At 36.6% G+C, this 16,863-nt stretch overlaps 1 protein-coding gene across 11 annotated transcripts in view; it reads right to left on the bottom strand.

The window, feature by feature from the left end:
• ralgps2 (Ral GEF with PH domain and SH3 binding motif 2) overlaps positions 1-16,863 on the bottom strand; it is a 385,220-nt gene that overhangs the window by 61,650 nt on the left and 306,707 nt on the right. For 7 of the 11 annotated variants that reach the window (XM_052010754.1, XM_052010755.1, XM_052010750.1 and 4 more), the window contains 3 exons: positions 15,481-15,504; positions 6,688-6,829; positions 4,098-4,249 (listed from right to left, as the gene is read on the bottom strand). In XM_052010754.1, the coding sequence (XP_051866714.1) occupies positions 4,098-4,249; positions 6,688-6,829; positions 15,481-15,504 (318 nt within the window). Of the gene's footprint in view, positions 1-4,097; positions 4,250-6,687; positions 6,830-15,480; positions 15,505-16,863 lie in introns of those variants that run through there. The other 4 variants (XM_052010760.1, XM_052010756.1, XM_052010757.1 and 1 more) reach the window with 3 other exon arrangements.

The following is a 16,863-nucleotide window of genomic DNA, read 5'->3' as shown; positions in this document are numbered from 1 at the left end:
GGAAAGATGAGGCAAATATAAATGTTAAAGCAAGAGAATTTAGTAGATAGAACAGGTGGGGAAAGACAGGGAGCAAGGAAGGTTTGATAGACTAAACTGCATTTATTTTAATGCTAGAAGCCTGACAGATAAGGCAGGGGAACTTAAAGCATGGATTGGTATACGGGACTGGGACATTATAGCCATAAAGAAACATAGTTGAGGGAGGGGCAGGACTGACAGCTCAATGTTCCAGGGTACAGATGCGACTGACATGATAGAATGGAGGTAAGAGAGGAGGGGGAGTTGAGTTTTTAATTAGGGAAAACAAGGCAGCAGTACTTGAGGAGGATATTCTTGGGGATCATCCAGTTAGACTGTGTGGGTGGAACTCGGAAATAAGAAGGGGATGATCATCTTGATGGGATTGTACTCTAGGCCCACCCCCCAATAGTCCACGGGAATTAGAGGAGCAAATATGTAGAGAGATCACAGACAGCTGTAAGAATAATAGGGTTGTAATACTAGGTAATTTCAACTTCCATCATATTGACTGTGATTACCATAGTGCAAAGGGCTTGGAAGGGGTGGAATTTGTTAAGTGTGTCCAGGAAAGTTATCTCAAACAATATGCAAATGGCTCTACTTGAGAGGGGATAACACTGGACCTGGGCAATGAGGCAGGGCAAGTGACTGAAGTGTCAGTGGGAGAGCACTTTGGGACCAGTGACCATAAATCTATTAGTTATAAAATAGTTATGAGAAAAGATAGGACTGGTCCGTAGATTCAAATCCTAAACTGGGGCAAGGCAAAAGGTCATCTGGCATGTGGGAAGCTTTTAAAAGTGAGATAGGGTGACTGCAGGGACAGCATGCTCCTGCTAGAGTGAAGGGCAAGGCTGGCAGGATTGGGGAACACTGTTTGATAAGATATCTTTATTAGTCACACGTACATCGAAACACACAGTGAAATGCATCTTTTTGCGTTGAGTGTTCTGGGGGCAGCCTGCAAGTGTCACCATGCTTCCGGTGCCAACATAGCATGCTCACAACTTCCTAACCCGTACGTCTTTGGAATGTGGGAGGAAACTGGAGCACCCAGAGGAAACCCACGCAGACACAGGGAGAACATACAAACTCCTTACAGACAGCGGCCAGAATTGAACCCAGGTCGCTGGCACTGTAAAGTGTTACACTAACCACTATGCTACCGTGCCTCTATGAGGGATATTGAGACACTGGTCAGGAAAAAGGAAGCATATATCCAGTTATAGGGGCTGGGATTAAACAAATCACTTAAGGAGTATAAGAGATGTGGGAGTACACTTAAGAGGGGAATCGGGAGGGCAAAAAAAGGACATGAGATAGTATTGACAGATAAGGTAAAGGAGAATCCTAAGTACATTAAGAGCAAAATGGTAACTAGGGAGAGAATAGGTGCACTTAAGGAACAACGTGGTCATCTATGGAGGCATAGGAGATGGGCAAGGCATTAAATGAATATTGCACATCTGCATTTACTGTGGAGAAGGTCATGGAGGGTAAGGAATTAAGGGAAATGAATAGTAATGTATTGGAACATATCCACATTAAAAGGAGCTGACAGTCTTATCTATATAAATGACTTGGATGACAATGTTGTTAACATAGATCGTAAGTTTGCAGATGGCACCAAAATTATTGGTGTTGTGGACAATGAAGGTGGTTACTTAAGATTACAACAGGATCTAGATGAGGAAGTGAGCCAAGGATGGCAGATGGTATTTAACTTGGACAAGTGTGAGGTGTTGCATTTTGTTTAGTTAAATCAAGGCAGGGCTTACACAGTAAACGGTAGGACCCTGGATAGTGTTATAGAACAGAGGGACCAAGGGGTACAGGTATATCGTTCCTTGAAAGTAGTGACATAGAAAGACAGGATGATGAAGAAGGCGTTTGGCACACAGGCCTTTATCAGTCAGGGCATTGAGTACAAGAGTTGGGATATCATGTTACAACCATACAAGTTGTTGGTAAGACCACACTTGGTATTGTGTGGAGTTCTGGTCACCCAGCTTTCAAAAATATGTCATTATGCTGGAAAAGGTGCAGAAAAGATTCAGAAAGATGGTGGGCTTGAATTATAAGGAGAGCGTAGGAGGTTGAGGGGTGACCTTATTAAGGTACATAAAACCATGACGGGCATAGATAAGGTGGATGGTCACATACCTTCTTCCCAGGATGGGGGAGTCTAAAACTCAAGGGCATAGGTTTACAGTAGGAAGGGAAAGATTTAAAAGGGACCTCAGGGGCAGCTTCTTCACCCAGAGGATGGTTGGTATATAGCATGAGCTGCAAGAAGCCATAGAGATGGAGACAGTTACACTGTTTAAAAGACATTTCGGCAGGTACATGGATAGAAAAGGCATAGGGGGATATGACCTAACAGGCAATTGAGTCTAGCTCAGATAGACATTTTGTTTGACATGGACGAGTTAGGACAAAGGGCCTGTTCTGTGCTGTGTGACTATGACTCCAGTAAGTAACCTTTGTACCAGTAACTTCTCTGTCAGAACAAGTAATCTACCTGGCCTGATACAGTAACAATTCATTAGAAAATCATGTCAAATCTCTGTCTAACAATCCAACTAAACCCACTAACACACCGTCTCCCTATAACTCTGCAAGACTGTCAGCACTAACTGTGACTTTTGGTTCTTTTGCCAATCACTTTCATTCTATGTCAGCTGGTTCCTTGCCTTCCACTACTGGGAACAGCTTACAATCATCTCCTCTGTCAACACCCTTCCTGACTTTAAATACCTCCATCAGATTTCCTCATTGCAACCTCTTCTCCAAAGAGAACAACCTCAACTTCTCCAATCTATCAACTTATATGAAATCATTCATCCCTGGAATCATCTTAGTAATCCATTCTGCATCCTCTCCAAAACTTTTACACCTTTGCTAAACTGTGACATTCAGAACCAGAAATGGGTCTGTATGGCGTCCTCGTAAAAAGGGTCTAATTCAATAATTATTTCTAGAACTTCCCCACCACGAAGGCAATACAGACTGCTTTATTTTGTTGCCAGATTTGCCCTTACCAACTTTCCTGAACAAGGGTAAAACATTTTGAATTTTCCCATCCTTGGGCACCATCCCTGAATCTACACATATATAGGGAACACACTCCAGCCAGATTGGTGGTGGATGGTAAGGATGGTGGATGGTTGCCAATCAGGCAGCCAGGTGTGTCATGGATGGTCAAGCTTATTTAGTAGCATTGCAGCTGTGGTCATCCAAGTAAACGGAATCCATTTGGCCCACTGAATCTATATCCATTCTGTGAGCAATCATCAATCCTATTCTCCCATTTTTCCCCTATAAATCTATTCTCTTTCACATGTCCATCAACCTCACCCTAATTCTCTTACCACTCCACAATACCAGAGATAATTCAGAATAGCCAATTAACCTATCAGTATATTTCTGGGATGTATGACGAAACTGGAGGACCTAGGGGAAATTCATATTGTCAGATGGAGAGCGTGCAAACTCCACACTTTCAGCAGCAGAGGTCAGAATTGAATCTGGGCTGCCGGATCTGAGTCAATAGCTCAACCTGTTGCATTACTGTACACCCCACTTTTACTGGTGGAAATATTTTAGAGGTCAACAGTTTAGTCCCTTGCCATCAAATTCCCAAGCTCAGTCCTGCTCTTGTAGCCATGGTACTTTCGTGACTAGTCTCATTAAATTTTTGATCTGAAATGTTAACTCTGTTTCTCTTTCAACAGATGCTGCTTGATCCACTGAGAGTTTACGGCATTTTCTATTCTTATTTCAGATTTTCAGCATCTGGATTTTTTTTACTTCCATCAGTAAGCTGTTTATTAAGGAGCAGGTACTTCTTGATAACAATGTCAGCAAAATCATCACTTTGCTAATTGTGTGGATTAGTGAGACATCCACTGGCCGGATTGAATTTTTTCTGATATTTTGTGGACAAAAGATACCTGCTTCCCTAAGGGACATCTGTGAACCAGCTAGACTTGTAAGATAAATAGAATTCAAATTTCAAAGAAGTTTTGATTCCAGCTTTCTTGAAACAAAAGATCAGAGATGGATTCACACACCTAGTGATATTCCACTAGAAATAGTGGAGCTTTCTGCCTGGACTCTTGAAGGGGTGTAATTTTCCATGACACTGTCATCCAGCAAATGCCGAGGTCTTCCGTTGGGAAATGTAGCACTCTTAAACTCAACTGTATTCATCTTGTGTATAAAGCTGCGGTAAAAAGACATTAATTTGAATTATTATTTAATATGGTTCAAATTTATATTCTAAAAATATTGTACTTTTAGCATACATGCCTAAATTAACAATGTGTTTCATTTACTTTTCCCCTCTGAAGAAAGTTTGCGCCCCCAATGATCTCTGTGGATGTTTATAATAAGTGTATAAAAAGGAAACATGCACATAAACAAATTGAGAGTCTATAAATGCAATTTACAATTACTCAGCTATTGGTTTCACAAGCATCATACATGACTCCATCAGTTTTGATACTATAATCCAATGCTTTGGATGATTTTAGTAAATTATTTTTAACTGCACAGGAACATTTTATTGGAACCTTAAAATAACATGAATGCTTAAAAGTTAATTTTTTTCCTGAATTTTGGGCAATAAGTTAATAAAACAACGCATGTCAACCTGAACCAAAAAATTGAAAAGCAATGTCATAATCTGAACCAATAAAGTGGTTAGGAAGATTATTTCATTGGAAGCAATTCTTACTTTTAGAAAACCTGCAATTATAACTTAGGTTTTTAAGTCTGGGTAAATGGGTGGGATGCTGGTATTTGAGTTGGAGCTTGTGTAGAGTTCACAAAGTTGGCAAGTGAAGGTGAAGAGCCTAAAGCTGGAGATGGTATGTGTGATTATTCCATTGGCAATAAGTATGAAAACAAAGCAGAAAAAGAAAACACTTCCCTCAATGAACAGGAATAGAATTATGAATAGGTGACTCTGGTGTTAAATGTTCACAACCTCTCCAAATAGTTAGCTGAAGGCTGAGGAAAAATTTGGACTGTCTGGGATGATCAGGGATAACAAATGCAGCTTTCCTGAAAATTAATTCCGACAGACCCTGGCTTTCTTTGGAGAAGGTGGCTGACCAGTGGCAGAAATAACTATGTTTGTTAAGCAAAGAAAAGCAATCTTATAGCTATAAACTAGTTTTAAAAAATGTTACTCGATGCATAATTTTTCTCAAAATTGCATTTGAGGCAGAATTCTAAGTTATCTTGATGTTCAATCTATCTCCATTAACCACACCAACACCCCCCTACCCCCAAAACAAACCTAACTAAACCATGACTTCCAGGTTATCTCCCTCAATCATCTGGGTAGTCCATCCTGTAAACTCTTCACAGAAGGAATAAATAATAACTCAGCAGAAGGCGGATGAATGAACTCAATGGATCCCACAATAGTTTTTCCCTCACATTTGCATTAAGCCTATTAATTCTTTTCTTGGGAAAGACCAAACATAGTGAGCTACACTAGGAAACTAATAGTCGATTTCAGGTTTGGATTATTCAAAGCAGATCAAACCATCTTCAAATGGTTTCTTTTTCAACTTAACCATTACTTTTTGTAACACTCTTCTCCCTACCAGTACCCTACTCACCCACGCCATGATGACAGATATACATTAGAGTAAAGCTTCTTACAAACTAAGTTTCACTCAACTGCTATATTTAAAGTGACAGCCAGTTAGTGAATACAATGTTCTTCAAACTCAAAAAGCACCTTCATCACAACTGATGTTTATCCTATTTTTATCCAAAATTCACACATGCAACTAGATTTATCAATTTTCAGAAGTGAGAAACCTGAATAATCTTTCCCTGTGCTATCCAGAACAACCTCAGCACAGTGCAGCCAACTGAACTAAGTCTTTTCCTGTTCTTAATGCCTCTGTCGAACTGAGGGTGGATTTATTCATGTAGATCGGAATGCTTTACCTAACTCACTGTTCATTTACTTTTCCTTTCACCTTGTCTAACTGTTCTCAACTGATCCAATGTAATTGATATATTAAAAAATACTTTTCCAAGCTTTTCTGTCTTCTTTTAAACATATGAATACTTTATGATTGCGCCTCACTTTCTATATTACACTGCCTTCCACAACTTCCAATTTGCTGGTGATGTGAGTTTGCAGGTCATTTTTACAACCTGCAGAAATCATAGCCTGATTGGAAATCAATGGCACAGACATGGCAAACAGATAATCAGCCCAAAATAAAGTTACAGTCTGTCCATATCCTCAAAGGTTATAGGAATCGTGCTTATGGCTCACAAATTAAGCCTCATCTGGCTCATGAACAGACATCAGCACTCCAGAGCTCTCAAAGAAACACCCAATAATAAAGTAATGCCTCATGATACAATGTCTTTTCAGACCATGGAACAGAACAATTAACACAATGTTTCTTTTTACTTCAGAAGACTGAAGGTCCTTTGTCTCTTAACAAGGTGCCCAGAGTTGGGAAAATAATCAGAAACATTGTGAAATATATGATAAGAGATATTTCACCTAAAATGTGTCTTCTCCTAATAGCTCCTACAGAGCAATAAAGAAAACATTGCATTTCCTACCTCCTTTCTGAAAATTTTATGGTTTGTCCAAAAATAATAGATGAACAGATTACTGACTTGTATCCGAGGCTGTGAGACTTCCTGTGTCCATGTGTAAGCAGATGCCTGGAGGAAGGCGGAGTTGGTGGTATATTCATTAGGGCTGCCTCTGCTGCCACACTTCGCCGGCTGCTCTGTGGGGATGGTGCTACATCAGGCCCTCAGATTAAAAAAAAAGATCAAGTCACACAACTGCATTGTGTGGCCTTTAAACTTTCCTTAACAAGAGGTGCAGCATTAAATGTGTTCAAGAACACATGCCGGCCTCAGAATATAATTCCTGGTTTTGTTGATATCAATGGAAGGATGTCATAACACGCAGAATGGTGAAGAATCACAAGAATGAGAAGCAATTGGAACAAAGGCTTTAAAAATCAACATTTACTTCATTAGAATAAATGTGGTTGGGGGGGGGAATCTAAAGGTTTTGAGATGGTAATATTTCTGCAGGTTAGTGAATCAGTAACAAGGAAAAATAGTAATAAGTAAAGAGGAATGAAGGAAGAATAGAAAAGAATGTAAAGAATCAAGTACTTTACATAACAGATTAAGGCAATCATGATAAAATCATTGAAAATGAAATTAACTTAATATTTACAAATGCATTTACAATAAGCATTCTGAAAATAAAAGAAGAGAAATAGGGAACTGAATGAATTGGGATTAAAACAGAATGTGCCATTTAAGGAGTTAGCAAGTGTCTAAGTCAAAGAACATTCTTTAATCCGCAACTGGCTGGTTTGGGAGATGAAAATGTTATGTTGCTGCAGGAGTGCATGCCACTCTCAATTTGAAACTAAGTCATGGTCAAAAGGTATGGAAGCTAAGTGCAGAGGCTTTCATTTCATCTGAGAGCATTTGATAGGAAGTAACACGTCACATTCAGTCAGAGACGGTGTATCTGCACAGCTGATACAAACTAAATGTGGCACAGAAGATTAAGTTGTTACAATTTAATTATATGATAGCTGACAAAAACATTAATATTCAGCAGTATATTAAGAATAATATTAGTACATTCATATGACATCAGCAAAATCAGGTAAACAAAGGAGGTAAGTAACACTGTCCTGTCACTACATTGGACTGGAATTCTGTGCTTTCAGGAGTTATAATTAACCCACCACCAACATATGTCCCTGGTCCCTCCTTTCACGTAAATATTTGTGCCCATGTTTCCTTATCACTTTGGCAATGAATAGGACTTACGTTGAATAGGTGCTCTGATGAAATAAAATAAAGAAAAATCAATACTGCAGATTCATAAGAACAAAGGCATTTCAATGATGCCAATAAAGTGGCAGTGCATTGGTTTCTCTTCCTTTTTGTGCTCTCTTCCCTTCACCCTGTCTATATCCTATGCTCAGCATTTTTAGTGATTGAATAGACAATCCACTCATATGGAAATAAATACCACTCAGGGTATGTCATAACAATTTGACTTATATATCTGAAATCATGATTCATTTATAACATTATATTAAAAAAATGAACAGAAGATTCTTTGAAATATTTATACTGGAACCATTAACATGGCATCTGCAGACTCTTGTGTCTCCTCCAGCAGTTTGAATTCTGGCAATATTGAGTGATTTTTCTGCTTAATGTGTCCTTTAATTGTGCTATCTACTGGGTTCATTTTATAATTAAATATTTAAATGACTTTGAATGTTATGATGACTGTAAATTGTGTATGTCTTTTTACAATTCAAAACTCCTCCTTTACCTTTTTATGGAAAACACAGTAATAGATATAAAACAGACATACATAATTTAAATGGAGGAAAAGGCAAGCTTATGCAATTTAAATGAAGGAAAAGGCAAGCTTATGCATTAAAATGGCCTCATACCTTAATATCCGGAACATTATGACCTGATACTTTATCCCCTCAACCACTAAGATTTGCAAAATGCCTTTTGAAAATCAGAATATCCTGCATCTATATTATACTGTACTAGCTACATCCTCAGAAGTGTCCATTAGATTTGTCCAACATAATATCCCTTGCATGAAAGGATGATTATTCCTTATAATCATGCTTCCCATTATCAATTTCTTATTAATAGATTTCAACAATTCCTGCCAATTGATATGTCTGTTCCTATTTTCTATTTGGTTGCATTCTTGAACAGCAGTATTTGTATTTCCACCTTCCAATCTGCATGGACCTTTTCAGAAATTAAGTAATTCCGAAAGAGTGTCACCAGCAACAATTTTTGGAACTAAATAATTCAGGTGAGAGGACTGGTCAGCTTTTATTTCAATTAATTTCTTCAATACTTTTCTTTAGTTATACAGTAAAACTCTAACAATCTGCTATCGGATTGTTCGGAAATCCTGATGGTTCAGCATCTAGTTCACCAAAGGCTGATTCCCTCACTCCCTTTAACACACCAGGGCCCTGGTTCCCATACTCCCTGTACCTCATCAGGGCTCCATTTCCAGTACACCCTTTAACACACTAGAACTCCAGTTCTAGTGCACCCTTAAACTCACTGGGGTTTTGTTTCGCATGCTCCCTTTAAACTCACCCTTGCCTTATTTCCAGCTCTCCCTTGAAATTCACCTCTGTGCTCCGTTTCCCAAGCTCCCTTGAAGTTCACCTGGACCCACTTCCCATGTTCCCTTGAAACTCACTGGGAGCGTATTTTCCCTCCTGCCCTGGACCATTAGCAAGTTCACTGCAAAATTTATTACTTTACTGTGTAATATCCTTAAAAAAGTGAATTAAAAGTGTGTTGGAGTACTAATTGGATTACTATCCAATAATCTGGAAAATTTAGCACTCTGGCACCACCAAAGTTGCAAGCATGCCAGATTCACAACGTTTTACTGTATTATTTCTTATACTACTGCAATGATTTGACAGAATCGAACATGGCCCTCCATAAGCTGCTGAGAGATGGAAACTACAGACATGAGAATGAGGAAAAGACTGGCAATATTACACTCAAATGATCTGAAGCTGCACATAAGAGACCAATATTTGCAATGGCAACCAAAATGTGGCAGGAATCCTTGACTAATATGTTTTATTAATGAAGTATTGCTGGACATGGTGCTTGAAAAATATATTACTTTGGAGGAGCTGAGGCCAAGGTTAGATCAGCCTGGTGCTATTGAAATGCAGGGCAGACAGTCTACTTTGGCTCTTAATTTTTTGTGTCCTTTTATGTTTCAGTTCTTTGGTTAATTTGGAACTTTGCTTTCCCACAATTTCTGTTATATTTGTGTCTTTTCCTGTGAAGATAGGTACAAACTTATCATCTATTTCAGTGTTTTTCCCCAGAGTTTAAACAACACAAATTTACTTCTGCTGTTTTCTATTTTACATGCTTTTTGATGCTTTTCTATTTCTGTTTCTGCATGCTATTATTTTACTCTATTCAACTAACCAGATTATGTGCATTTTGAAAAATATATTTGCTGATTAAGTAAGAAAGACTATATACTTGACAGTGATTTCAGTTTAGTTCATGTGTTATTGGCTCAAAACATGCTTCTGAAGATTCTCCAGACTCAACCTCAAGAAAATAAACAAAAGTTACTGCAGCCTATGTTGTTCATCATAATCTTGTCCCTCATCCAAATAGCTTCTGAGAATATTACTCACAATGTTAAGTCTGACCTCACATATTTATATCCTTGCCATTTCTGCATTAAGGATTCACATCTTTGTACTTTATAAACAATAAAGCCTTAGCTTTTGAATGCAGCAGCTTTGAAAATGGACATGTAGAAGCATTAAAAAGATAATTGAAAATAAATCAGGAGTCACATTACTGAAAAGGATGAAGAAAACACTTCAAAACAAACATTTCATGCTGCATAAGAGCACAATAACCAAGCTTATTTTAAGATTGTAAATAATCATTTGAAAAACAAATTTTTTTTGTTCCTGTATGTCACAATCAGTTTTCCCTCTGGACAAACAGCCAACTATCAGGGTATTTCCTTAAGAAGAACCGGCAATGATAGAAAGATAAACAAAAATGTACAGAGAAGGAGGTTAAATTTAATGTCAAATCAAGCATAAAAAGGAATAAAAGAAAGAAAAATGATTAACAAATGGCAACAAAGATAGCATAATAATAATCACATTTAAAGTTTGATATGTTCAAAATCTCCCTCAATAATACAAACCTGAAATAATAAAATTTAAAAATTGGAATATTGATTTTTCAGGGCCAAAGAAGTTGATTGGCAATTGTTAACGCTCATCCTGTTGCAAAAAGTGACTTCACACTTGTAATAATTAGACTTAACTTAGTCATAGAGTACAGAAACAAGCCCTTTGATCCAACTGGTCCATGCCAACCAAGACTCCCATCTAAGCTAGTCCCATTTGCCCGTGTTTGACCCATATCCCTCGTAACTTTTCCTATCCATGTATCTGTCCAAGTATCTTTTAAATGTTGTGAATATACCTGCCTCAACCACTTACTCTGACAGCTCATTCCATATACTGACCACTCTCTGGGTGAAAATGCTGCCCCTCCGGTTCCGATTAAATTTTTTCCCTCTCACCTTAAATCTATGCCCTCTAGTTCTTGATTCCCCAACCTTGGGAAAAAGACTGCACATTCACCCTATCAATGCCCCTCATGATTTTGTACATCTCTGTAAGATCAGCCCACATTCTCCTACGCTCCAGTGAAAACAGTTCCAACCTGCTCAACCTCTCTGCATAACTCAGTCCCTCAAGTCCCGGCAACATCCTCGTAAATCTCCTCTGCACTTTTTCCAGCTTAATGGCATCTTTCCCATAGCAGGGTGATCAAAACTGAACATAATATTTAAAATGCAGCCTCATCAACGTCTTGTACAACTGTAACATAATATCCCAACTCCTATACTCAATGCCACGACTGATGAAGGTCAGCATGCCAAAAGCTTTCTTCAGCACCCTGTCCACCTGCAACAGCACTTTCAAGGAACCATGTACACGTACTCCTAGGTCCCTCTGTTCTGCAACACTCCCCAGAGCACTACCGTTCACTGTAAAAGTCCTACCCTAATTTGTCTTCCCAAAATGCAACACCTCACACTTATCCAAATTAAACTCCATTTGCCATTCTTCATCCCACTCACCCAGCTGATCAAGATGCCTCTGTAAATCTTGATAACCATCTTCACTGTCAATGACACCACCTACTTTAGTGTCGTCTGCAAACTTACTAACCATGCCTTATACATTCTTATCCAAATCATTGTTTTGAACTTTCTGTGGCATTCGATCAAAAGTTTATGGACAGATACAGCAGGTTCTTAAATGAAATGGAGGCACTTTGTTAATTTTTTTCATGCTTGGTTCTGGAACGTGGATACTTACCATGTTTTAATTTAATTTTTTTCTCTCTATTATTTTACTTTAACATTTTTAATGTTCTGTTTGGGTAATAATTAAGAATTTAACTGATTGCCTTTTTCTCTTTGGAATTAAAATGAGACTGTATTTTTTGCAAGTCTGTTTACAATTTGAAAAAATTGTTTTGGCTAATCTTTCTTTTTTTGTTTAGTCTATGGATGGTGCCTTGCATTCTTTTAAATTTGGAGACATGCCACCAAAAGGTCGGGGTTAAACAATAGTGGGTAGCATTCTGGCTGTCTATTGGCCAGTTTTCTGGCTTTGTTGGGTGGGGGGGGGGGTGGGGCTGTTTTTAGGTTAGTTGTTGTTTTCCTCTGGACTGATAAACAACAAATATGTCTGAACTGTTGTCATATCCGGATCCTCTTTGAACTTTTTTTCCTCTTCCTGTTAATGAATCTCCTTAGCAACAAGGTTAAACCTTTACATACCATGTTTTTTTAGTCTATTAAAATAGATGATTAATTTTGTTACATGGAATACAAACGGGTTGAGTAATCCAATTAAGCGTAAGAAGATCTTTAAAGTTTTTCATAGACTAAATGCTCAGATTATTTTTGCGCAGGAGACTCATATCAGGAAAGGGGATAATCAGCGCTTTTTTAGATTTTGGAGAGGTCAACAGTTTCATTCTAACTCACAAGCAAAGGTGAAAGGAGTCTCTATTTTTATAGACTCCTCAATTTCATTTGTTCATCATGAGACAATTTCAGACCCGAATGGTAGATTTTTAATAATTACTGGCTTACTTCATAACAAAAAAGTTGTTATGGTTAATGTTTATGCACCTCATGTGGATCATCCTGAGATTTTTAAACATTTATTTGCATCTTTTCCTAATTTAAATGAATATACGTTGATTATGGGTGGAGATTTCAATTGTTGTCTAAACCCTTTGATAGATAGATCTGTGTCAAATTTTGCACTTCCTAACAAATCTGTTGTTTTCATCAACTCCTTTTTAGTTGATTCCGGAATTTTAGAAGTTTGGAGATTTCTACACCCAAATGATAGAGTTTTCATTCTTTTCTCATGTTTATCACAGTTACTCTAGGATTGATTACTTTTTTCTTGATGCATGATTAGTTCCACTTGTTACTGACTGTAAGCATGATGCAATTGCCATTTCCGATCATGCGTCATTGAAATTATCAATTAAATTAGTGGACGTACCCTCCGGTGCTAGACAATGGCGACTCAATCCTTCTTTATTACCAACTAATTTTACTGAAGAAATTTCCAGTGAGATAATACGAAATACTTTTAAAGCTTATATCCATGGTCCTGGACTGAAAAAATAAACTAATAATGAATTACGTATATTGGCTGATAAGATTAAAGAAATCGATGAAAAATACTCTGATGCTCCTAGTTTGGAGCTCTATAAAATGAGAACAGAACTTCAATTACAACACAGTTTATTATTAACACCTCCAATTGAAAATCAATTACTCAAAACCAAAAGTCAGTTTTATATACATGGTGATAAATCTGGTAAATTGTTGGCCAACCAACTGAAAGCTGTTTCAACTAAACGTCAGATTATTAAAGTTCGTAAATGAGATGGTAACTACACGGTAGACCATGATCAAATTAACAAATCTTTTCAAGAATTTTATACTTCTTTATATCAATCCGAATCTCCTGAGGATTCTACATCATTGCATGAATTTTTAAGGAATTTGAAGACTCCAAAATTATCACTTAATGAACGTTTAATATTAGATGCACCCATTTAGGAGGAAGATACAAAGAAAGTAATTTCTTCAATGAATTCAGGTAAAACACCTGGTCCTGATGGGTATACAGTTGAATTTTTAAAATCCTTTTCTGACCTTCTCGCTCCCTGGTTAGGTAAGATTTTTAAAGATGCCCTATCAGTGGATAAATTACCACAATCTTTTTATGAAGCAACTATTTCTTTAATTCTTAAAAAGGATAAAGATCCCACTGAATGTGTATCTTATAGACCTATTTCTTTATTGAATGTGGATTCTAAAATTTTTTCCAAAATATTGGCTTCTAGACTGGAAAAGGTACTTCCACAAATTATTTCTGATGACCAGACAGGAATCATTAAGAATTGTTATTTGCATTTTAATATTAGGAGGTTAATTAATATTATATATACCCCTTCATCTGTAATTCCAGAATGTGTTATTTCGTTAGATGCCGAGAAGGCGTTTGTCAGAGTCAAATGGGAATATTTATTTAACACGCTTGAGAAATTTAATTTTAGTTCAAATTTCATATCCACAATCAAATTTATTTACCACACACCTATGGCTTCAATACTTACTAATAATCAGAGATACCCCTTGTTCAGGCTTTTTCGAGGCACTAGGCCCTCTGAGTCCTTTATTACTTAATATTGCTTTGGAACCTTTGGCAATTGCCATTCGGGATTCTTCTAACATATTTGGTATTACTCGTGGAAAGGGGACTCATAAGATATCTCTTTATACGGATGACCTGTTACTTTATATCTCTAACCCGGAGAAATCTAACCCTGCAGTATTATCACTACTTAATCAGTTTAGTGTTTTCTCTGGTTATAGATTAAATCTTAATAAGAGTGAACTTTCCCATTAAACATGCAAGTCCCAATTTATAGGCAATTACCATTTAGATTAGTGACTGATTATTTTTCGTACCTAGGTGTTAAAATTACCAAGAAACACAAGGATTTATTTAAAGTGAACTTTTTACCTTTAATTAATTACATTAAACAATTATTTACTAAATGGTCCCCATTCCCTTTATCATTGATTGGCCGCATTAATGCAGTTAAGATGAATATTTTACCAAAATTTTTGTATCTATTTCAGGTGATTCCAACTTTTATTTCGAAATCCTTTTTCGACACTATTGATTCCAAAATTCTTTCATATATATGGCAGAATAAAAACCCAAGGTTAAGTAAGAAATATTTACAAAGATTAAAAAAGGATGGTGGTATGGTTTTGCTTAAATTTTAGATTTTACTATTGGGCAATTAATATTAGATACTTAGTTTTCTGGGCACAAGATTTAGATGCAATTCATTGTCCCTGTTGGGTACACCTTGAGTGTGAATCAGTGCAAGGATTTTCATTAGTTTCTATTTTAGGAGCTTCATTCCCTTTCGCACTTACTAAATTGAGTAAACAAGTGACTAATCTAATAGTTAAACATACAATACGGATATGGTTTCAATTTCGTAAATTTTTTGGATTGAATAAATTTAATTTATCAAGTCCTATTCAATCTAATTTTTTCTTTCAACCATCTGGAATTGACTCAGCTTTTTCCCTATGGAGAATGAAGGGAATAACATGTTTTCGAGATTTATTCATTGATAACTGTATTTTATCTTTTGAACAGTTGTCTAATAAATACAATCTGCCTAGATCACATTTTTTTTGATATTTACAGATTAGACATTTTTTAAAAGTTACTTTACCTTCTTTTCCGACACCATATAAAACTGAAATTACAGAAAAAAATTTAGGTTTTAATCCTTATCAGAAGGGCAATAGCAATAATTTATGATCAGATTATGAAAATACGTTCAGAGGAACTTGATAAAATTAAGAATGAATGGGAAAGAGAACACCAGATACTTTTACCTACAGAGACATGGAAGAAAATTCTTCAATTAGTTAAATACATCTTCTATGTGTGCCAGACACTCTTTGATACAGTTTAGGGTGGTTCACAGGACCCATATGTCCAAGGACAAGTTAGCCCGTTTTTATCATCATATAAATCCTATATGTGACAGATGTAATTCAAAGGTGGCTTCCCTGACACGCATGTTTTGGTCCTGTCCCCTTTTGGAAAAATATTGGAAAGACATTTTTAACATTATTTCATCTGTATTGAACACTGATTTACAACCTTATCCTATTACTGCAATTTTTGGGTTACCAATGATGGAATCTCGCCATTTATCTGCTCCTGCTTGTCATATGATCGCCTTTGTCACATTAATGGCCAAGCTATCCATTTTGTTCAAATGGAAGGATCCAATACCTCCTACCACTTTTCAGTGGTTTTCTCAAACCATAGCATGTTTAAACTTAGAAAAAATTAGGAGTGGTACTGTTGATCCTTCGCTTAAATTTGAGGAAGTTTGGAGTCCATTTATTCAATATTTCCATATGATATAAGCTGACCTTTTTCAGATCCCTTTCAATAACCCTTGAATACAGAGGAGTGGAGTTGATGAAATAATAATTTTTTTTCTTTTTAATTGAAGAAATATCAGTCCAGTTTTTTTTTGAAGTTTTTGGGGTTTTTGTGATTTGGGGTTTCTTCTTTCATATAATTAAATTTCATTTCTTTTCAATCTTTCCTTTTGTATTTGTTCACTTAATAAGAGAACAGGAGGTCTGGATTACTTTTTTTTAAACTCCTTGTGATTATATATTTTAACTGTTATGATTGCTATCCTGATCTCTTTGCACCATATGAGTAATTACTAATGTTATATATATTATTTTGTACTAATTTGATAATTAATAAGAAGATTGAAAAAGAAAAGAAATGGAGGCACTAAGGACAAGATGCCATTTTCACTGTCACCAATAGCATTGCACAGTCGCCAAAAATTCTTGAATATAACGTAAATTTGTTGTGTGCTACCCAATGGAATTTTATCAAACACCCAGTCAATAAACACATTCTAATACAGTATGTGCCAGTAGTATACTTCTGCATTCCTGGTCTATGTCCTCTATTTAAGTGACATGCAGATATATGGTGGCTGGATGTCAAAAGAATACAACACTCATTTTAATGACCAATGCTAGGAATAATCACCAAGGTTGAGAAATAAATATTC

The sequence above is a fragment of the Pristis pectinata genome, chromosome 3, assembly GCF_009764475.1.
Source record: "Pristis pectinata isolate sPriPec2 chromosome 3, sPriPec2.1.pri, whole genome shotgun sequence".
Taxonomy (NCBI): Eukaryota; Metazoa; Chordata; class Chondrichthyes; order Rhinopristiformes; family Pristidae; genus Pristis; species Pristis pectinata.
Note: the sequence above shows the minus strand (reverse complement) of the source record. Positions and strands in the feature narration are given on the sequence as shown.